Source organism: Bufo bufo, chromosome 10 (assembly GCF_905171765.1).
Source record: "Bufo bufo chromosome 10, aBufBuf1.1, whole genome shotgun sequence".
NCBI classification, from domain to species: Eukaryota; Metazoa; Chordata; class Amphibia; order Anura; family Bufonidae; genus Bufo; species Bufo bufo.
Genome location: NC_053398.1, coordinates 84,842,650 through 84,866,774, shown reverse-complemented (window position 1 = coordinate 84,866,774; position 24,125 = coordinate 84,842,650). Strand labels below are relative to the sequence as shown.

Sequence of the window (24,125 nt, the reverse complement as noted above, 5' to 3'; positions counted from 1 at the left end):
TGATGGATTGCTGTAAGCACTTTGGTCGTGTTGGTCCTTCCCTCTCTCCCCGGTACAAATCCTGATTGCTCTTCACCTATAAGGTGTGGTAGAGGCTTCTTTATTCGTAGGAACAGAAGCTTAGCCCATATTTTAAGATCTAAATTTAGAAGTGATATGGGTCTGTAACTTCCACATTCTTCTGGATTTTTACCTTCTTTGGCTATAAGGGTAATGTGTGCTTCCTGCGACTGCTTGGGAAGTGGGTCCCCTCTGAACAATGAGGAGCAAAGTTCTATGAGATGAGGCATGAGCATGTCTTGGAATTTTTTATAGTAGAGCAAGGGGAGCCCATCTGGGCCTGGGCTCTTTACCGGAGGGAAGGAGGCAAGGACCATGTTCACTTCCTCATGCGTGATAGGAGTAAGGAGGGAATTTTTCATGGCTTGGTCCAGGTTTGGCAGGGATATGTCCTTCAAGAAGGCATCAATCAGGGTTTGCTTATGATTTTCTCCTTGCGCATTACCCATTTTATCAATGTTATATAGCACTGAATAGTACCTGTCAAAAGCCTACGCCATTTCTGGTAGGGAGGAGGTAGTCATACCTGTTTTGGTCTCTAATCCCATGAATGTGTTGTTTAGCTCTTTCTTTCTTAAGTAAAGCGGACATAAGCTTCCCTACCTTGTTCCCGTGGGCGTAAAGCCTATGTCTGAAATGAAGGTAAGCTTTAGCTGATTTATTTTGTAAGTGAGTGAGGAGTTTTTCTCTTAAGGTTCGCAGTTTCGTCTGTTTCAATTAGTCTAGAGCTTTTATGTTCTTTTTCTAAAATTATCTGTTCTAATAACCCATCTATATCTCTTTGCCTATCCTTTTTTAATTTGGCTCCCGAAGAGATGAAAAGTCCTCTTACAAAAGCCTTGTGTGTTTCCCAAATTATTGGGCTTGAGGGGCCAGAATTTTTGTTCAATTCGAAAAAAGCGGTGATTTGCATTTGTATGTCCGATAGTGCTTTAGTGTTTTCTAAAATGTGTTCGTTGAGGTGCCATCTCCACATTGTAAGAGGGGTATTAGTAAGGGTGTGGGAAAGGTGGACCGGAGCATGATCCGATATGGCTATAACCGAAATACCTGTGGCCGTGACACGTGGCAGTAGAGACGTGTGAATCATTAGATAATCCAGTCTTTGATGTGAGTTATGCACTGTGGAGAAATAGGAATAAGATAAAGGAATCCCAGCTGCTGTGTCTTTGTGAATAAGCCTCTTTTTATTTTCTCAAAGTAGAATGTCCTACAACCAGGACTGGTTTTGGCATACAAGCCTTTCTCAACGGATACATCCAAAACAGAAAAATCAAGCTATATATAACATATAGTACCACCCATCTAGGGACATCTCCACCCATTCTAATGTGTGGTATTCAATTAATGATCAATCAAACTGATTAAACAAGGTGAGACAAAGTAACATATAACTGAAATTTATATTCTACCTTATTGAAAAATCTAAATGTTCATATTTCCATCATAAGGCCTCATGCACACGACCGTTTTTTTTTGCGGTCCGCAAAACGGATTTCCGTTCCGTGATCCGTGACCGTTTTTTCTTTCGTAGGTCTTCCTTGATTTTTGGAGGATCCACGGACATGAAAAGTGAAAAAAAAAAATAAGGCAAGATTGCATTGAAAATGATAGGAAAAACTGACACTGATCACGGACACAGATCACGGACGCGGATGACTACCTTGTGTGCATCCGTGATTTTTCATGGGTCCGTGAACCGTTGTCCGTGAAAAAAATAGGACAGGTCCTATTTTTTTTCACGGACTGGAAAAACGGATCACGGACGCAGAAGCCAAACAGTGCATTTTCTGATTTATCCACGGACCCATTGAAAGTCAATGGGTCCGCAAAAAAAAAAAAGAAAAACGGAACAACGGCCGCGGATGCACACAACGGTCGTGTGCATGAGGCCTAAGGCTGAGGTCTAGAGTGCATAAAAGTGTATATCAATCATCTATAATAAACGTATTAATCTGTTCACAACAATCTTATAAATGTATGACCTCATAGTCTCTGTTTAGACCCTTTGGATGCAGCGTATCTAAGGTGTGGATCCAAAAGGCCTCTCTTCTGAGGAGAAGTCTTTTGATATCACCTCCTCTTCTAGGTCTCTATTTGTTCCAACACTTGAAACCGCAATTGTGCAACTGTGTGTTTAAATTTTTCAAAATGATATGGGATCATTTCCTCTCTGATGTATTGCTGTTCTTATAGCTTATGTTGGCGATTTGGTTTTTCATGTTATGCATAATGTTGTGTTTGTACTCCACAGGTCAAGACTTGTTCAGGATTTGAACACTTCTCTCACTTATTCATTCTCTTACTTGTCTTCTTAGCTTTGGAATACACCTTCTCTTATTTACTAAACTTCGTTCCCCCACCTAGACCCTTTTCTGTCCCCCTAGTGACCAGTGGGGACAGGTAGGGAGGAGATCTCGACCTTCCTCTAGTACTATTACTTACATTCCTTCTTCCCCTCTCTAAATACCTTCCTCTCTACTACTTACTTCATCGATAGGAGTGCTTGAGAACATGAGCGAAATCGGATGAGCTACCTTCAATGTGTGTGGTTTAAATACCCCCAATAAGAGAGATCATGTACTTGACATTCTCAGGAAACTTAAAGAGGACCTTTCACTAGATTAAAAAAATCTAAACTAAGTATACAAACATGTAGAGCGGCGCCCAGGGATCCCCCTGCACTTACTGTTATACCTGGGCACCGCTCCGTTCTCCCGGTATAGGCTCCGGTAGCTTCATATGTTAGGCTCCACCCAGGGGAACCTGCCGGCGTCTTTCTCCTATGCTGTAGCGCTGGCCAATCGCAGTGCTCAGCTCATAGCCTGAGAGAAGAAAAAAAAACTCTCATAAGTTTTACCGGTCCCATATAATTTTGAAAAATTTAAACACACAGTTGCACGATTGCGGTTTCAAGTGTTGGAACAAATAAAGAGACCTAGAAGAGGAGGTGATATCAAAAGACTTCTCCTCAGAAGAGAGGCCTTTTGGATCCACACCTTAGATACGCTGCATCCAAGGGGTCTAAACAGAGACTATGAGGTCATACATTTATAAGATTGTTGTGAACAGATTAATACGTTTATTATAGATGATTGATATACACTTTTATGCACTTTCTCTAGACCTCAGCCTTATGATTGAAATATGAACAAATATGAACATTTAGATTTTTCAATAAGGTAGAATATAAATTTCAGTTATATGTTACTTTGTCTCACCTTGTTTAATCAGTTTGATTGATCATTAATTGAATACCACACATTAGAATGGGTGGAGACGTCAGTAGATGGGCGGTACTATATGTTATATATAGCTTGATTTTTCTGTTTTGGATGTATCTGTTGAGAAAGGCTTGTATGCCGAAACCGGTCCTGGTTGTAGGACATTCTACTTTGAGAAAATAAAGAGGCTTATTCACAAAGACACTGCAGCTGGGATTCCTTTATCTTTGATACATTGGAGGTTGCTCCTCTCCCGTGCAGCGTGCAATACCAAGGTGAAGTGCTGACCTGTTTCCTTCTTTCCATTATGAGAAATAGGAATAGACCCGAGCGGAGGGGTTCTGCAGCCTCCAAATATCTGTAAGAGAAAGGTCAGAAAGTTTAAATCGTAAGTTGGCTAAGGCACGGTGAGAGGTATTGGACTTGAAGGAAAAGAAAATCCAGCACCTTGTTTTTCTTGCTTGACGGTATTTATTCCACAAACCAAGTGTACAGCGGTAACGGAACCCTCAAAGTATAAGCCCCAATGCGGTCTACATGTTTCGAACCAGATGGTTCTTAATCATGACCTCCACAATAAATTTCCAACACAGTGTATATATAGACGTGAACATAAAAATCCCTCCCCTATTAAACTAGCAGGGCGGTGCTGGTCATCCCAGGTTGTTGTAATTAGAAGTGCTCACAGAAATTTAAGTGCACAGAAACACATTTAAAGTTAAAATCCAAAATGAGCCATTATGAACAGACATTCCATAGTATAAAGTCCAGCAGGTAGGGAGGAGAAACAAAGAGAAAGACAGTCGCGGGACATAAATAAATAAATATAAATATATTGAAATATCACAAAGAAAAAAAACGCTCTGTCTGAATACTCCTCTATATCTGCTGGCTACAATCCATTCCAGTTCAATCAGGCTATATAATTTTTTTCTTCAAAGTTGCAACATGGTATGATTTAATGCTATTAGTAGATGTACATAAGTTCTTTTCTCTGATTTAATCCGGCAGGGCTTCTGGAATTCAATTTGAGAATCCAGAAAGCTTCTCTCTGATATACAAGCTTTTTGAAGTCTCCACCTCTTGTGGGCAAAAACACTCGTTCTATGGCATAGGCTGTGAATGAAGATAAACTTCTGTTATGAGCCATGATAAAGTGTTTTGCCGCACTTGAGATGTTAACATATGCAGGGTTTAATATATAGTTAATATGCTCCAACAACCTCACTTTAAATTTTCTGGTTGAACAACCCACATATATTAGCCGGCATTCCTCACATTCAATGATGTATATAATTCCTGATGTATTGCAATTAATGTAAGTTTTGATATAATATTTATTAATCCCGTCAGAATCTTGGAATTGTTTTTTTGGGGTAACATAATTGCAGGCTCTACATGGGGAGCTGCCACATCGTGTGAAGCCTGTATATCGCAAGCAGCATGTCCGTGATTTTCCCACTGATTTTGAACTGAAAAAAGGAGACAGAGAGGCGGCCAAAGACGCAGGTCTCTTGGATACCACCCTGTGTCCTCCCCTTAATATTTTGTATAATTGTGGATCTTCATACAAGATAGGAATGCACCTGGATACCGCTTTTTCTATTATAGAAAATTGATTACTGAAAGTTAGTACAAGTGTTGGGATATTAGTGGATTTATCCTCATAATCTGATTTAATTCTGTTTTCCCTCACCTGTCTATTTTCAGCATTTTTTTCCTTCTTATTTTCCTTTCTATTAGATTTTTTATAATTCAAGGGACTTCCAAACAACAAATCTTGCCTTAACTTATTTTTGGCTATATTGGTTGCCCTTTCGGTCATCCACAATGGATATCCTCTATCCTGTAGTCTGTTTGCAATTATTTGTATCTCCTCATAGAAGTCAGAGTCCCTGCTGCAATTGCGCCTGGCTCTGATCATCTCCCCCACTGGAATGGCTTTTATCGTGTGGAGCGGATGATGGCTGTCAGCTCGAAGTACTGTATTTCCCGCTATGGGTTTACGGTAGGTTCGGGTGCATATTGTCTGGCCTGGAATACCAGTCAATGTTGCGTCCAGAAAATTAATTTTGCAGCCATCATATGCTCCAACAAATCGCAAACCATAAAGATTGCCATTCAAATATTGCAAAAAAGAGGGTATGGCAGATACATCGGCAGACCAAATAAATAACAGGTCATCGATGTATCTGCCATACCACTCTATACAATCGCCAAAGGGATTATCGGTATCATAAATGTAGCGCTCCTCCCAGTATGCCATGGTGACGTTTGCAAGTGACGGGGAAAATTTGGCTCCCATGCTCACACCCTGTATTTGTAAGTAAAACTTGTTGTCAAAACTAAAATAATTATGTGTGAGTAAAAAGTCAGTTGTCTTTAGTACATAGTCAATGAAAACGTCACCATGCACACTGTAGCGGTGTAAGTGATATTCTAGCGCTGTGAGCGCTATCTGATGGGGAATAGAAGGATAGAGGCTGACTACATCTGTTGTCAACCTTGTATAATTTTGGGACCATTTTTTGTCATAAAAACTTCTCAGTATATCTCCTGTATCCTTAATATATCCCGGTGTTCTTTTGACAAGAGGTTGTAAGATTGTATCTAGCCATTGGCCCAATTTCTCTGTCAAAGAACCAATTCCCGAGACTATAGGGCGGAGCGGTGGTGGGCAGAGACCTTTGTGAACCTTGGGTAAGGCATGTATAATAGGAGTGATCGGACACTGTACATTTAAATATTGAAAATCACTATGGGAAAAAATTCCCAAATTTCTACCTTCTTGCAGAATGTTCATTAACTCCTTGCGATAACACTCCAAGGGATTGGAGTCCAACTTACAGTATGTAGTTGTATCCCCCAAAATTTGCAACATTTGTTGCTGATATACTATTTTGTCTAGAACCACCACCGCGCCGCCCTTGTCCTACATTTTGATGACAATATCTTCCCTGTCCTTCAGTTCCCCTATGGCGATTTTTTGCCATTTGGTGAGGTTATTATTCTTGCAATTATTTTTATTGCCTACAGTATCAGCATGAATTTGCATTAATTCTCTCTCTATTATTTCCTGGAATGTGTCCATTCCATTGCTCCGTGATTTAAGGGGATAGAAAGTCGGATTTTTCACCTGAAAATTCACTGGATTTTGTTCACATATATCATCTGAAACTCCCTGCAAACTATGTAATTGCAATAAAGTGACCTATTCCCGGAATGAGAAACCTGCATAATGATTTTGATGTTCAACAATCGCATCTGCCACTGAGTCTGAACTGTTCCCAACCAATCACGGTCGGCGTGACTATCGCATACGTGACACAGAGGGAGGGAACAAGGAGGGCCCTGCCCAAGTGAGAGGGAAGGTGGTGACCCCTTACTCACCTAGCGGCTGGCACCTGGCTGCCCTGACGTCCCTAGACGGGTTCCTCACCCGTACGCCGATCACGTGCCTAAGCCCTGGCTTTCCCTAAGCTGAGCCCTAGATGGTGAACAGGGCGGTGGGAACACTAGTCCGCACCACTAGCTCTAAAGGAAAACACCAAGGGAAGGACAGACAATACAAACTCAACATATAATCCCAGGTGGGCGACAACAGGAGACAACAAGAAGCCCAACAGGGATCCGGAGGGTAGCACTCTGGAACGACAACCAGGATTCACAACTCCAGTGGGTCAGTATAGATGTCCAGGCAGGAAGCTCTATAACTGGCAACTAGAGAAGAGTGAGGGGAGAATATAAGGAGGTTGGGAGTGGCAGACAAGAAACAGCTGAGGAGGAGAAGCTACGGATCCCTGATTGAGACAAAAAGGATAGCAAGGCAAACACAGAAAACAATCACTAAGAAACAACGTGATCTTTAGATATAGAGCGCGCAGCCACCCGCTGCGACCTCCTGACCCCGGGTATAACGGAGTCAGACGTGGCTCTTGATACCCTCGTGACACAACCTCACTGAAATGTTTTTTTATTGTAAGTAATCTAATGAATTTATTAATATCCAGTAGGGTTGAGAACAGATCAAAGTCCGTGGCAGGGACAAAATTCAAACCCAAACTCAACAATTCCAATTGTGGTCTAGTTAAAATAGCAGCTGATAAATTTATCACTTCATGTATTTGAGTCACTGTTTTCTTTGAAACCGGGTAGCCATATTGTGTGCTTTTCTTGTTATGTTTTCTTCCTCCTCTTCTGACTCGTTTTTTGACTGATTCTTGGACTTCATTTTTGATTTCTTGTAATATGAGGACTGAGCTCCTGTAGTATTACTTTTTGTGTCCATTTTTTCAGTTGATTGTATCTCCATGCTGGTCTCAAAGCCTTCATAATCTGAGTCGAAACTGACAGTTGCGGTTTTTGTGCGCTTTTTTTGTTGTTGTTGTTTTTTCTTTGTGTTTTTCAGTATATGGATTTTGGAGTTTGATAGGGATTCTCTCTACGTCCCCATTCGTACACTTGATCCTTGTCATAATCGTATAGATCCCTTTGAAACTTTTTGTGTTTTAACTCAATGATATGTTCCTCAGCTTCTTTGATGTTGTTTGCTTTTTGTAATAATTCATCATATTTGTGAGTGGATTCATATTGAGACATGGATTGTTTACATTTTTCTATTTCTGGTTGTATCAAAACCATTTTTTCTGCTTCATATTCCACTATCAATCTCATGAGTTTGAACGAGCAGTCATTGAGTATATTATTCCATGTTTGTACAAAAGCATTCGAATAGACAATGGTTGGAATCTTTTTGATTCTTAGACCTCTGGGTATCATGTCTTTTTCCAAATATTTGTTAAGAGTGGTATGGTCCCACCAGAGTCTCAGTTCTTGAGTTTGCAAGTTTTCTAGTTGTAAAAACATGCTTTCCATATTGTATGGGTTTTGGACAGATTGGTCGCTTCTTGAAAACACCTGCTCCGCTTTAGTTAGGCGGTCCGGTCTTATAGCAAACGCCATGTGCAACAAATTGTGTTTGGGGCTTAGTATAAGAGTAATCCGTTATAACCGCTGGTTTGTGATCGTCTAGCACATTATTCCAGGCAGGGAGACACGGTGAAAATCTCAATTCAACAAATAGTAAAAGTCCAGCTCACCTGCATCAGCAGTTTCAAGAGTGCACGGATGGGATGAGACCCAAACAAATGAACTTGAAGGAAAAGAAAATCCAGCACCTTGTTTTTCTTGCTTGACGGTGTTTATTCCACAAACCAAGTGTACAGCGGTAACGGAACCCTCAAAGTATAAGCCCCAATGCGGTCTACATGTTTCGAACCAGATGGTTCTTAATCATGACCTCCACAATAAATTTCCAACACCGTGTATATATAGACGTGAACATAAAAATCCCTCCCCTATTAAACTAGCAGGGCGGTGCTGGTCATCCCAGGTGTTGTAATTAGAAGTGCTCACAGAAATTTAAGTGCACAGAAACACATTTAAAGTTGAAATCCAAAATGAGCCATTATGAACAGACATTCCATAGTATAAAGTCCAGCAGGTAGGGAGGAGAAACAAAGAGAAAGACAGTCGCGGGACATGAATAAATAAATAAATATAAATATATTGAAATATCCCAAAGAAAATAAAAATAAAAATTTGCAATATTTGAATGGCAATCTTTATGGTTTGCGATTTGTTGGAGCATATGATGGCTGCAAAATTAATTTTCTGGACGTAACATTGACTGGTATTCCAGGCCAGACAATATGCACCCGAACCTACCGTAAACCCATAGCAGGAAATACGGTACTTCGAGCTGACAGCCATCATCCGCTCCACACGATAAAAGCCGTTCCAGTGGGGGAGATGATCAGAGCCAGGCGCAATTGCAGCAGGGACTCTGACTTCCATGAGGAGACACAAATAATTGCAAACAGACTACAGGATAGGATATCCATTGTGGATGACCGAAAGGGCAACCAATATAGCCAAAAATAAGTTAAGGCAAGATTTGTTGTTTGGAAGTCCCTTGAATTATAAAAAATCTAATAGAAAGGAAAATAAGAAGGAAAAAAATGCTGAAAATAGACAGGTGAGGGAAAACAGAATTAAATCAGATTATGAGGATAAATCCACTAATATCCCAACACATGTACTAACTTTCAGTAATCAATTTTCTATAATAGAAAAAGCGGTATCCAGGTGCATTCCTATCTTGTATGAAGATCCACAATTATACAAAATATTAAGGGGAGGACACAGGGTGGTATCCAAGAGACCTGCGTCTTTGGCTGCCTCTCTGTCTCCTTCTTTTTTCAGTTCAAAATCTGTGGGAAAATCACGGACATGCTGGTTGCGATATACAGGCTTCACACGATGTGGCAGCTCCCCATGTAGAGCCTGCAATTATGTTACCCCAAAAAAATAATTCCAAGATTCTGATGGGATTAATAAATATTATATCAAAACTTACATTAATTGCAATACATCAGGAATTATATACATCATTGAATGTGAGGAATGCCGGCTAATATATGTGGGTTGTTCAACCAGAAAATTTAAAGTGAGGTTGTTGGAGCATATTAACTATATATTAAACCCTGCATATGTTAACATCTCAAGTGCGGCAAAACACTTTATCATGGCTCATAACAGAAGTTTATCTTCATTCACAGCCTATGCCATAGAACGAGTGTTTTTGCCCACAAGAGGTGGAGACTTCAAAAAGCTTGTATATCAGAGAGAAGCTTTCTGGATTCTCAAATTGAATTCCAGAAGCCCTGCCGGATTAAATCAGAGAAAAGAACTTATGTACATCTACTAATAGCATTAAATCATACCATGTTGCAACTTTGAAGAAAAATATTATATAGCCTGATTGAACTGGAATGGATTGTAGCCAGCAGATATAGAGGAGTATTCAGACGGAGCGTTTTTTTTCTTTGGGATATTTCAATATATTTATATTTATTTATTTATTCATGTCCCGCGACTGTCTTTCTCTTTGTTTCTCCTCCCTACCTGCTGGACTTTATACTATGGAATGTCTGTTCATAATGGCTCATTTTGGATTTTAACTTTAAATGTGTTTCTGTGCACTTAAATTTCTGTGAGCACTTCTAATTACAACACCTGGGATGACCAGCACCGCCCTGCTAGTTTAATAGGGGAGGGATTTTTATGTTCACGTCTATATATACACTGTGTTGGAAATTTATTGTGGAGGTCATGATTAAGAACCATCTGGTTCGAAACATGTAGACCGCATTGGGGCTTATACTTTGAGGGTTCCGTTACCGCTGTACACTTGGTTTGTAGAATAATTCCGTCAAGCAAGAAAAACAAGGTGCTGGATTTTCTTTTCCTTCAAGTTCATTTGTTTGGGTCTCATCCCATCCGTGCACTCTTGAAACTGCTGATGCAGGTGAGCTGGACTTTTACTATTATTTGAGAGGTATTGGACTTGGAGGTTGAGGAGTCAAGTAACGAATTCAAGGTGACGATCAGGTCTCCCCCCAGAATTACCGGGCCATCTGCAAACAGCTTAAGTTTATCTAAGGCATCCAGCAACCAAGGAATCTGTGCATGGTTGGGGGCATATATATTTGCTAAAGTAAATTTAGTCAAATATAGCTGAGCCCTCAAGAATAATAATCTACCCTCATGGTCCGTATATTGTAGTATTTTGATGGGGAGGGATTTATGGAAGGCTATGGAGACCCCTTTGGAAGCTGAGGTAGCATGATATGAGTGGAACCAATTTGTAAAGTGTTTAGTAGGCAGCTTGGGGATTTTGTTTTGTTTAAAATGGGTCTCTTGTAGGAAGAGAATGGAAGCTTTAAAGAGGACCTTTCACTAGATAAAAAAAATCTAAACTAAGTATACAGACATGTAGAGCGGCGCCCAGGGATCCCCCTGCACTTACTATTATTTCTGGGCACCGCTCCGTTCGCCCGGTATAGCCTCCGGTATCTTCACATGTTAGGCTCCACCCAGGGGAACCTGCCGGCGTCTCATTCTCCCATGCTGTAGCGCTGGCCAATCGCAGCGCTCAGCTCATAGCCTAAGAGTTGTTTTTTTTCTCTCAGGCTATGAGCTGAGCACTGCGATTGGCCAGCGCTACAGCATGGGAGAAAGAGACGCTGGCAGGTTCCCCTGGGTGGAGCCTAACATATGAAGCTACCGGAGCCTATACCGGGAGAACGGAGCGGCGCCCAGGTATAACAGTAAGTGTAGGGGGATCCCTGGGCGCCGCTCTACATGTTTGTATACTTAGTTTAGATTTTTTTAATCAAGTGAAAGGTCCTCTTTAACTTTCCTGAGAATGTCAAGTACATGATATCTCTTATTGGGGGTATTTAAACCACACACATTGAAGGTAGCTCATCCGATTTCGCTCATGTTCTCAAGCACTCCTATCGATGAAGTAAGTAGTAGAGAGGAAGGTATTTAGAGAGGGGAAGAAGGAATGTAAGTAATAGTACTAGAGGAAGGTCGAGATCCCCTAGTGACCAGTGGGGACAGGTAGGGAGGAGGACAGAAAAGGGTCTAGGTGGGGGAACGAAGTTTAGTAAATAAGAGAAGGTGTATTCCAAAGCTAAGAAGACAAGTAAGAGAATGAATAAGTGAGTCAAGGATGGGGGGGGGGGGGATGTGAGAGAAGTGTTCAAATCCTGAACAAGTCTTGACCTGTGGTGTACAAACACATAACATTATGCATAACATGAAAAACCAAATCGCCAACATAAGCTATAAGAACAGCAATACATCAGAGAGGAAATGATTGAACGAGTAGGGGGAAAGGTAAGGGGGGGTGAAAAGGAGGGGATAGTAATTAACTGCTCCTGCTTACGGAATGGGGCCTAATATATGTCATCACAATTCAGTTCACATAAAGCTATCTTCATATCTGCATGTATTGTATTATAGAGTCTGACATATTTCTATTGGAGTGACAACAAGTAAAAGGGTAGAAAGGGATGGGGGGGGGGAGATACATAAATCATAAATACAGGAGTCGTCGTCCTATGCATGATGCTTCACTCTTTCCTCTCAAGAAGCGGTAATCGTAACCTAAGGAAGATCCACAGCATTGACCAGTAGGCCACTTCATTGTGCAAGTATCTCTGTCTCAAAGTGACAGAGTGTGGATTTGAGGAAGAGAAAGAGCACCACCAATCTCTAGTACGTAATATTCAACTAAATATTTAGTGACATATTCTCAAACATTCCTAACTCATTGCATTTACAACCTATTCCAATTGACCTATAGCTCTACGTTTATGGTATCGTACATAGGATGCTTCAAAAGGGCTACCGGATATATTAAAGCCCTGTAGAAAAAAGGTAAAAGGAGAGGGATAGGGATGAAAGAGGGACGGGGACAATTGGTCAAGAAAACGGATCCCTGAAGTATTTAAGGGTTAATTACACATTTGCCTGAGAAGGACTCATTGCGGACGTTCTGGTCAGGTCTTCTTAAGGCGAATGAACCATGAGATAATCAATAAGATTCAGGTTATAGGTAACCTGATCGAGCGTGATTCAGGTAAAGTAATGGAGGGCTAAGATCCTGAAGTCAGTGGTGTGGCGAGCTGGTATGAGCTGAAGGCCTCTTGGTTCTCTGAGGCTTCGGACGGGTGATAGTGTGCCAGTCCTCTGATTGTGGTAGGGGTGGTAAGCGTACCAAGTCCACAGCTGTGGACCAAGATGGTATTTCTACTGGTTCTAAGTCCAGAATAGACCATGCGGTTTCAATCAGTTGGGGTTTTTATGATGATTCGCTTGTCGTGCTTCATCACAGATATTCCAAAAGGAAATAGCCAAGCATACTGAAGACCCTTTGCTCTCAGCTTATCCAACAGTGGTCGTAGCAGGCGCCTTTGCAATGAGCAGGACCGTGGCCAGTTTTGCAGTGGGTCAGGATATGTGTATAAAAGTCTATGATTTGTTTGTGACGCCAATTGCAGCTTGCGCAGGGTACTGTTGCAGGGCCCTTCAAGATGTTATAATTCACGTACCAGGTGAGGAATGCCAGAGTGGGGATAATGTCTCTATGTAGTGTCAACGGTGTCTCCTCCCTTGGTACGGCTGGACTCCTGGATCCTGGCTCACTTGCAATAAATTAAGTGTTGTTAGTAGGAGTAATTGAGGAACTTTGGTAATAAGGATTGAGATCCAGACGGGTAATAAAGTTCAACTTGTCTTTACTGGTTGCAGCTTTAATCCATACAAGATACAGCATTAGTCTTAGGTCCCAGCAGGTATTGGCAATATGTGGCAGGAATCAATATCTCTTCTGCTTCTTATCATATGCCTGGAGAATCTGGCAGGTATCTGTCTTCTGCTCTGTCTGTCTTCTGCTTGATATGGGCCTGACTAGCTGAGGAGGAATTTGGCTTCTCCTGGTCTCTGGATCTGTACTCACAGCTATACTGACAGGGAATGTTCTTCCTGGAGGACTGGAGGTGCTGCTTGCTTTCTACCAGCACTGAGGCTGATGGCTCAGTCTGGGAATGGAGATCTTCGGCCTCAGCCGAGGCTGGCTCCAGGGCTGGGATCCCTGTAACTGGGAGCTCCTACCAACACAGCCTTCCCCTAGCAGGGGGGCTGGTACACTAACTAAACTTCCTTCTCCTCCCCATGAGACAGGACATGGGCCAGCCCACTTCTGCTCAAAGAGGGGGAGCTAGACTGGAATGTACTATTCCAGTCCAGATATACTAAACTGGCTAAGGTCCTGCTACATACTGCTGCCACCTGCTGGTGTACATGGAAATTACAGCATAATATATACAACAGGCCTGGAAAATGCACATAATTGAGAATGCAGTGTTAGATTACACAAGATGACAATACACATACACCTAACATGTTGTAGCGGGGAGAAAGAGTTTAGTAACATACTCTGGGATGTTACACCTTTTCTGGAGAGTTGAGGGCGCAATGTCCTGATACAGGGATATTTCTACCCCTTCGTAGAAAACAGGGCTTTTTTCCCTGGCTGAGCGGAGGATTGCGGCCGTGTCCACAAATGAGAGCAGTCCACAGATTACATCTCGGGGTGGCTCATTTGGCTTGGGTTTCGAGCGCAGTGCTCTGTGTATACGCTCAATCACAACTGTCATGGCGCGTTCTGGCCCCAATAAATCTGCAAATATCTCCTGCGCCACTTTAGGAAGCGCCTCCCCTGCCCAGAATTCGAGGATCCCTTTTGAAACTAATATTTTTGCGACGGCTTCTATTTTCCTGATCTTCAATCAGTGTGTATGCCGTATTCACATGTGCCTCCAGCTGTTCTGTTCTAGCTGCTAGTGTGGAGGCATGAGAGGTAAGCTCTGAACATGTCGTCTCTAGGGCCTCTGTCCGGAACCCCAGTGCATATAAGTCTGTTTTTATGTAAGCCAGGTCAGCTCTTACCGGTCTCAGTGCCTGGGCTAAGGCTTTCTTCAGCACTGCCGCGGTGAGCGTTTCATCTGGGGTCTGTTCATCCTCACTGCTGGAGTGGCGTTCATCTTCAGACTCTCAATGATGGGTAAGCTCCGGCGCCATCTTAGTCTGTGAGGCAGGAGAGTGCGTATGTCTTTTGGCAAAGAGTTTCGTGACCGCTGCTTGATTTTATCTTTGTCCTGGAGGGACCTTCACCATCTCTTGGTTGATATCTTCCTATTTTGCCCATGTTTCATGTGATTTAACAGAGTATTTCAATGCTTGTGAGTACGTGGCAGGAGAGCTCTTTCTCAAGCTGCCATCCAGTGTGCGGTCAAGCTCCGCCCGCTAATAATATTTTTAAACAGTATGTTTTTGTTTTTTTTCTAGGCTCCCCTGACAACTGATGAAAGTGCAACTGGAATTATGGAAGTTCTTAATTCTCTCTCTGAGAAACAAAATGGCATTTTGGTCTGCTGGGATGGAAGTGTACTACCCTGGTGAAACAGTGAAGATTCAATGTCCACCTGCATGTCACCTCTATAATAAAAACATCTGAAAATAAATGCTAGTGTTATGTAAGAAGACACCATCGTAACTGCCATCTTTTCAAAGCATTATACTCTTACATTTACCAGTTTTTGTTTTTTACAAGTTTGTGTATAAATTGTTATAGCTGATTGTTGTATAACCAGTATAATTAGAGTTAAATGCACCTGTAAGGCTACTTTCACATCTGTGCTTTCCCTTTCCACTATTGAGATCCGTCAAAGGATCTCAATAGCAGGGGAAGACACTTCCCTTTTGTCCTCATTCATTGTGAATGGGGACAAAACTGAACTGAAGTGAACGTAGTACACCAGAATGCATTCCGTTCCGTTTCATTGCGTTCCCATGACTCGCACAAAAGTGCTGCAAGCATAGTTTCTGAGTATGTCCTGGGAAACTGATCAAGACGGATCCATCATTACCCACAATGTAAGTCAATGGTGACTGATCCGTTTTCTCTGACACAAAAGAAAACAGATCTATCCCCCATTGACTTAACATGGTTTTAGAGACGGATCCGTCTTGGCCTTTTTAGAAATAATACAACTGGATCTGCTTTTAACGGATGCAGACGGTTGTAGTATCATGACGGAAGCGTTTTTGCTGATTCATGACAGATCCAGCAAAAACACCTATGTGAAATTAGTCTAAAATTCATTTTGGAGACTAATCATAAAAGCATTAAAATATAGTATATCTTGACTTTGCTGCAAAGTCCCCCGCTGACCATTGGCTACTTCAGGTCACTGGATTAGGACTACACCATTTTGAAACGATAATTCTTGAAACTATAATCACAAAAACGATAAAAAAAATCAATACATGAAAAAACAAGAATACTATCTAGGGATGAGCGAATCTACTTCGGATGAAACATCCGAAGTTGATTTGCATAAAACTTCGTTCTACTGTACAGTATTAGAATGTATTGGCTCCGATGAGTCGAAGTTATTGCTTATCGAAGTCTCGCGAGACTTCGTGTAATAACTTCATAAATTATTTTGCACTGTAAAAAGCAAATCGCAGACTCTGGTTCGGTTTCAAGGTACCATTTGGAACCAAACCCAGTTCGGGAAATGTTTTTTACAGTACAAATGAAGCAATAACTTCGGCTCATTGGGGCCAATACAGAATTAGAACGAAGTTTTATGCGAATCGACTTTGGATGTTTCATCCGAAGTCTATTCGCTCATCCCTAATACTATCCCACCATCTCTAAGATCGATTATTGCAGAAATTGGATCCCTAAGTCAGCGTTTAAGCTCTTGGGTGGATGAAGTACTGCAAAAGAGTTTAAAGGAAATCTGTCACCATTCCTCCTGTGGTGTCCAACCTCCAGTAATTTCCGTGGCCAGCCCCTCCCTGTAGTACAGTAGGGAGGGGTGCAGCCCTGAACTCTCCGCACCACTATCTGTACTTAATTGCATGATCTGTCCTAAAGCGAAGGCCAACAACTGGATGACAGTCCCTTCCTGACTAGGTTCTGGGCCCCACAAGGGAAAATCCAAATGGAGAAAATAATAAATGTAATTACAGACAGTCAAAACCAGGATTGGATCAGAATCCAAAAGCAAAAATTCTAAATGGCTTTGAGTCCAAACCATAGAGATACATCAGAACCAAGACAAGATACAAACAAGACAAGTCAAATAATAGACAGGGTCAGAGCCAGGAGATAACATCAGGCAATAAACGGCATTCAGGAGCAAGGTCTGCAACAATACGAAAAAAGTCAGTGTACCAGACATCCAAACAGAAGTACAACACATGCTAGTGAGGCTTAAAAAAACAATCACAGGCACCCATTGCAAGCAGCTGCCTGTTTAAATCTCCCTCTGGCAGACAGCATGTGAAGCTGGAGCTGTGCTTGATTGGTCTGATGCCTTTGCTCCCTAATAGGCCAAGCAGCTCCCATGTCAGTGGGGCTTGCTGTCATGGCAGCAGAATGTCAGGAGGGACGGGACCTGCCATGGGAGCACCGCCAGGTGAGTTTATAATCATTTGTATTAAGAAAATTGCTTCACGGCAGCCACATGAGCCAGAGACACAATGGACAGGAGGGGACCCTATCTAATATCCGCACAGTCTCACATTTACAATCACGAAATTTGGCACACAGGTACATCAGGTGTCCAGGAAGGTTTTGGCGCTCTAGGACGTACCATTCCTGAGATATTCCCAAAAAATGCAGTAGCCAATGGAAGCTTGGTCACATGACCCTTATCAGCCAATAGAAGCTTGCAGGTTGTCCAGCCTCCACATACAGTTTTACTCCAGGTTTCCATAACAACCCAATCTGTCACCAGGATAATCGATATTAAAGTAAAGCCATGGCCTAATAGCACTTAGTACCTTATTTCAAGATGTGCCTTTATTCCAGCAATAGATGTTTTTATCCCCTGAAAATACAGTTTATTTGGTATGCAAATGAGCCAGTAAGGTGCCCAGAGGGGTGTCACTCTTGCAGGAAGGAGCCCAGACACGCCCCCTGCCACAATGTGTCCACCCTCAAAAGACGAACTTAAAACCCCCGCCCCCAGGTCCCGCTAAGCCACGCCCTGATCCGGTTAGGCCATGCCCCTCCCACTCCTCAGCGGATGGGGATTGAAAAAATTAAGGTAAAAATCAACTTCTGTCAGCTGCAGGGGTGGGAGGGAGGGTGACTTGCTCCCTGCAGCTCACACTCAGACAGCACAGTGCTGCTGTCTTAGAGTAAGCTGCTTAAAAGGACACCCCCCCGATCCAGTTAGGTCACGCCCCCTCCCACTCCTCAGCCAACAGGGATTGAAAAAATGAAGTTAAAAATCAACTTCTGTCAGCTGCAGGGGTGGGAGGGAGGGTGACTTTCTTCCTGCAACTCACATTCAGACAGCACAATGCTGCTGTCTGAGAGTGAGCTGTTCAAAAGGACATCCTTGTGTCCGTCCAGGCTCTGCACTAGATGGAGGACAGGGAGTCTGAAAGCCAGACTGTCTGGCCTAAAACTGGACCTCTGGCCACCTAGGGGCAGGCAGCTGTGCAGTTAAGGGGATGGTCCACTATGGAGGTTAGTGTTAAGGGGCAGATTGCTGTAAAGTCCACTGTTAAGGGGGCGGGCCCCTATGGAGGTCACTGTCAAGGGGGTGGTGTGCTCACTGTTAAAGGGGAAGGCTGCTGTAAAGGTCAAAGTTAACCGCCTCCGGACCGCCTAACGCAGGATCGCGTTCCGGAGGCGGCAGCCCTGCGCAGAGTCACGCATATACGCGTCATCTCGCGAGACGCGAGATTTCGCTCAAAGCTTGCCAGCCAATGATCGTCGCTGGCAAGCTGATGATTTTAAAAAAATCGAATGAAAAGCCAGATAACACAATATATTTGTAAATATGATGTGTTAAATAGCTAGTCTGCTCCTCTGCTGGTCCTTTTCGTCGGTTGGTTCCAGCAGAGGAGCAGACATCACAGTGAGTAGCACCAAACACTACACCTTAGCCCCAGATCAACCCCCATCACCCGAATTAACCCCTTGATCACCCCTTGCTCGCCCCTGTCAATCACCTAGTGAAAGGAAAAAAGTGATCAGTGTAAACTGTCACTTTCTTTTTTCACTGGTATTGACTGTTAGGTTTTAGGGATAGTTTAGGCCCCTAGGTTAGGTAGTTTAGCGTCAGTTAGTGTCCAGCCCACCGCACCGCAGTCACTGATTCGCTGATTAGCGTATCTTACCCAAAGTTCGGACGAGGAGGTTGAGGTCCCTGATAGCACCAGGCGTACCCGGCCCCGTGTCGCTAGACCACAGGTTGTGCAGGATCCGTGTCAAGGGCAGCAGAGTGGGGCTGTCGGATCACGTGGTGAGGCATACACCAGCAGCGCAGCCCATCCTGGACCTAGTACCAGCACTGCCGTACAACATGGTGAAGTGGCGAGCACCAGATGGGCAGTTGAAGCTGGTACGGTGGCATGTGCAATAGTTACCCCGTCGCAGCCACCGCAAAGACAGGCCCGTAGAGCCCCTAGAGTCCCTGAGGTGCTGGCAAACCCTGATTGGCAGTCACCAACTTCAGCCGCACCTGTAGTTCCCCCTTTCACCGCCCAGTCTGGAGTTCGGGTTGAGACAGCTCAGATCGGTTCGGCCCTGGGATTTTTTGAGCTGTTCTTGACTGCGGAGCTCTTGGACTTAGTCGTGGCAGAAACAAATCGGTATGCCACATAATTTATATCCGCCAACCCGGGAAGCTATTATCCCCAGCCTTTCCGGTGGAAACCAGTCCTAGTTTCCGAAATTAAATTTTTTTTGGGCCTTCTCCTGAACATGGGTCTAACCAAAAAGCATGAATTGTGGTCATATTGGTCCATGAACCCGATTCATCACATGCCCATGTTCTCTGCTGCTATGTCCAGGGCACGTTTTGAGACCATCCTGCGTTTCCTGCACTTTAGCGACAACAGCACCTCCCGTCCCAGATGCCACCCAGCTTTTGACCGGCTCCACAAAATTCGGCCCCTCATAGACCACTTCAACCAGAAATTTGCAGATTTGTATACCCCCGAGCAAAACATCTGCGTAGACGAGTCCCTAATACATTTTACCGGGCGCCTTGGCTTCAAACAATGCATCCCAAGCAAGCGCGCCCGGTATGGGGTCAAATTGTATAAGCTCTGTGAAAGGGCCACAGGCTATACCCACAAATTTCGGATCTATGAGGGAAAAGATCAGACCCTGGAGCTGGTCGGTTGCCCTGACTACCTGGGGAGCAGTGGGAAGACAGTCTGGGACTTGGTGTCACCCTTATTTGGCAAGGGGTACCATCTTTATGTGGACAATTTTTACACAAGTGTGCCCCTCTTCAGGCATTTGTTCCTAGAACAGATTGGCTGCTGTGGCACCGTGCGACCTAGTGGCCGGGGCTTCCCCAACGCCTCATTACCACCCGTCTTGCAAGGGGGGAGAGGGCTGTCTTGTGTAACGAAGCACTGCTCGCGGTGAAATGGAGAGACAAGCGTGACGTTTACATGCTCTCCTCCATTCACGCAGACCGACAATACAAATTGAAAGGGCAACCCGTGTCATTGAAAAGCCCCTCTCAGTTCACGACTATAATGCGCTCATTGGAGGGGTGGACTTCAATGACCAGATGTTGGCTCCCTATTTAGTTTCCCGACGCACCAGACGCTGGTATAAGAAGGTGTCTGTATATTTGATTCAATTGGCGATGTACAATAGTTTTGTTCTCTACAGTAAGGCTGGGAGAACAGGATCCTTCCTCAAATTTCAGGAAGAGATCATCGCGAACCTCCTGTATCCAGGAGGTTCCGTGGCCCCAACCACCAGTGTAGTTAGCCGTCTACACGAGCGACATTTCCCCAGTGTCGTTCCTGGTACCTCAACCCAACCGTCACCCCGAAAAAGATGTTGTGTCTGTAGCAGGAGTGGAATAAGGCGTGACACCCGCTATTTCTGGACTGCCCTGACCATCCTGACCTATGCTTTGGAGAGTGTTTCCGGAAGTACCACACACAGGTACACTTAGCATAGGGAATTCATCTCATAGGACAGGCACACAGGGCTATTAGGGCCCTTTTACTCACAGCTGCTGCAAACCTCTCCTTTCACCTGGGATAAAGTGCATAATGTACTTCGCCACATCTTTGGGCGATTTGCGCTTTGCACATTGTCCCATGGGGAAGGAGAGGTTTGTCCTATAAAGGTAAAAAAAAAAAAAAATCACCGGTAAGCATAAAGTTAACGTTCTGTTCAAAAGTTATTATAAAGTTAATAAATTTATTGCGTTGCGGCCTGGTTTTTTCTTTTTTTTTTTTTTTTACCTTCCAGGTGGACCAACCGATCGACTAGCTGCAGCACTGATGTGCATTCTAACCGAAGCATTGCGCTGCTGTCAGATTACACAAAAGTCAGTGTATGCGGCGCTGCAAGACGAGATTTCTCCTCTGCAGTAAAAGATACGTTTGCCGAGGCATATGAGCTGAGGAGGCGGCGGTGTTCATATACTTTGGCAAACACTTTGTATATAAAAAAAAATCCCGGCAATGATTTATTCATCCACATCGATTGATGTGAATGGAGAAATCGGGTTTGCCAGGGCATACGAGCTAAGTGGGTATGGATGTTGGGCGGAGCTCCTATGTCCTGGCAGACGCCTTTCCCCTCTTTTTTTTTTTTTTTGGCAGAGATTTTTCCATCCACATTGATCGATGCGAATGAAAAAATCTGTGCCGTTCATTTTTTCTTTCAGCCCAGAGGCTGAACGAAAAAAAAAAATCTCATTACCCGTATGCTCAATATAAGGAGAATAGCAGAAACTCCTAATGCTGGACATACATGCAATGATTGCGGAGACCCTCAAATGCCAGGGCGGTACAAACACCCCACAAATGACCCCATTTTGGAAAGAAGACACTGCAAGGTATTCCGTGAGGGGCATATTGAGTCCATGAAGGATTGAAATTTTTGTCCCAAGTTAGCGGAAAGGGAGACTTTGTAAGGAAAAAAACAAAAAAAATCAATTTCCGCTAACTTGTGGCAAAAAAAAAAAATTGCCCCTCATTGAATACCTTGGGGTGTCTTCTTTCCAAAATGGGGCCACATGTGGGGTATTTATACTGCCCTGGCATTTTAGGGGCCCTAAAGAGTGAGAAGAAGTCTGGTATCCAAATGTCTAAAAATGCCCCCCTAAAAGGAATGTGGGCCCCTTTTGCGCATCTAGGCTGCAAAAAAGTGTCACACATGTGGTATCGCCGTACTCAGGAGAAGTTGGGGAATGTGTTTTGGGTGTCATTTTACATATACCCATGCTGGGTGAGAGAAATATCTCGGTCAAATGCCAACTTTGTATAAAAAAAATGGGAAAAGTTGTCATTTGCCGAGATATTTATCTCACCCAGCATGGGTATATGTAAAATGACACCCCAAAACACATTGCGCAACTTCTCCTGAGTACGGAGATACCACATGTGTGACACTTTTTTGCAGCCTAGGTGGGCAAAGGGGCCCACATTCCAAAGAGCACCTTTCGGATTTCACCGGCCATTTTTTACAGATTTTGATTTCAAACTACTTACCACACATTAGGGCCCCTAGAATGCCAGGGCAGTATAACTACCCCACAAGTGACCCCATTTTAGAAAGAAGACACCCCAAGGTATTCGCTGATGGGCATAGTGAGTTCATGGAAGTTTTTATTTTTTGTCACAAGTTAGTGGAATATGAGACTTTGTAAGAAAAAAAAAATCATCATTTTCCGCTAACTTGTGACAAAAAATAAAAAGTTCTAGGAACTCGCCATGCCCCTCACGGAATACCTTGGGGTGTCTTCTTTCCAAAATGGGGTCACTTGTGGGGTAGTTATACTGCCCTGGCATTCTAGGGGCCCTAATGTGTGGTAAGTAGTTTGAAATCAAAATCTGTAAAAAATGGCCGGTGAAATCCGAAAGGTGCTCTTTGGAATGTGGGCCCCTTTGCCCACCTAGGCTGCAAAAAAGTGTCACACATGTGGTATCTCCGTACTCAGGAGAAGTTGGGCAATGTGTTTTGGGGTGTCATTTTACATATACCCATGCTGGGTGAGAGAAATATCTTGGCAAAAGACAACTTTTCCCATTTTTTTTATACAAAGTTGGCATTTGACCAAGATATTTATCTCACCCAGCATGGGTATATGTAAAATTACACCCCAAAACACATTGCCCAACTTCTCCTGAGTACGGAGATACCACATGTGTGACACTTTTTTGCAGCCTAGGTGGGCAAAGGGGCCCACATTCCAAAGAGCACCTTTCGGATTTCACCGGCCAATTTTTACAGATTTTGATTTCAAACTACTTACCACACATTAGGGCCCCTAGAATGCCAGGGCAGTATAACTACCCCACAAGTGACCCCATTTTGGAAAGAAGACACCCCAAGGTATTCGCTGATGGGCATAGTGAGTTCATAGAAGTTTTTATTTTTTGTCACAAGTTAGTGGAATATGAGACTTTGCAAGAAAAAAAAAAAAAACATTTTCCGCTAACTTGTGACAAAAAATAAAAAAAGTTCTATGAACTCACTATGCCCATCAGCGAATACCTTAGGGTATCTACTTTCCGAAATGGGGTCATTTGTGGGGTGTTTGTACTGTCTGGCCCTTGTAGAACCTCAGGAAACATGACAGGTGCTCAGAAAGTCAGAGCTGCTTCAAAAAGCGGAAATTCACATTTTTGTACCATAGTTTGTAAACGCTATAACTTTTACCCAAACCATTTTTTTTTTTTTACCCAAACATTTTTTTTTTATCAAAGACATGTAGAACAATAAATTTAGAGAAAAATTTATATATGGATGTCGTTTTTTTGCAAAATTTTACAACTGAAAGTGAAAAATGTCATTTTTTTGCCAAAAAATCGTTAAATTTCGATTAATAACAAAAAAAGTTAAAATGTCAGCAGCAATGAAATACCACCAAATGAAAGCTCTTAGTGAGAAGAAAAGTAGGTAAAATTCATTTGGGTGGTAAGTTGCATGACCGAGCAATAAACGGTGAAAGTAGGGTAGGTCAGAAGTGTAAAAAGTGGCCTGGTCATTAAGGGTGTTTAAGGTAGGGGGGCTGAAGTGGTTAAGGAGGTGGGCTGCTGTGGAAGTCCAATTTTAAGGGATGGGGCACTGTGGGGGAAGGGGCCAGTGTTAAGGGGTGGGGGGCTGTGGAGGTCACTTAAGGGGGCAGGGTGCTGTAGATGTCACTGTTAGGCCTCTTTCACACAGGCGTCCCGGATTTTCTCCAGATGCGTTGCGTGTGCATTGCGGGAAACCCGCTTGAGTGAGCACGCAATTTCAGTCAGTTTTGACTGCGATTGCGTTGTTCAGTTTTGTATTTTGCATGCGCATGCTAAAAAACTGAATGTGGTACCCAGACCCGAACCCAGGCTTCTTCACTGAAGTTCGGGTTT

The 24,125-nt window shown here is 43.2% G+C and overlaps 1 protein-coding gene across 1 annotated transcript in view; it reads left to right on the top strand.

Moving 5' to 3' along the window:
- LOC120980752 (C-factor-like) overlaps positions 1-15,244 on the top strand; it is a 125,434-nt gene extending 110,190 nt beyond the window's left edge. Inside the window, exon 6 of the mRNA XM_040410029.1 lies at positions 15,048-15,244. Within this exon, the coding sequence (XP_040265963.1) occupies positions 15,048-15,161 (114 nt within the window). The 3' untranslated portion in view covers positions 15,162-15,244. The remainder of the gene's footprint in view (positions 1-15,047) is intronic.
- The last annotated feature ends 8,881 nt before the right edge of the window (positions 15,245-24,125 follow it).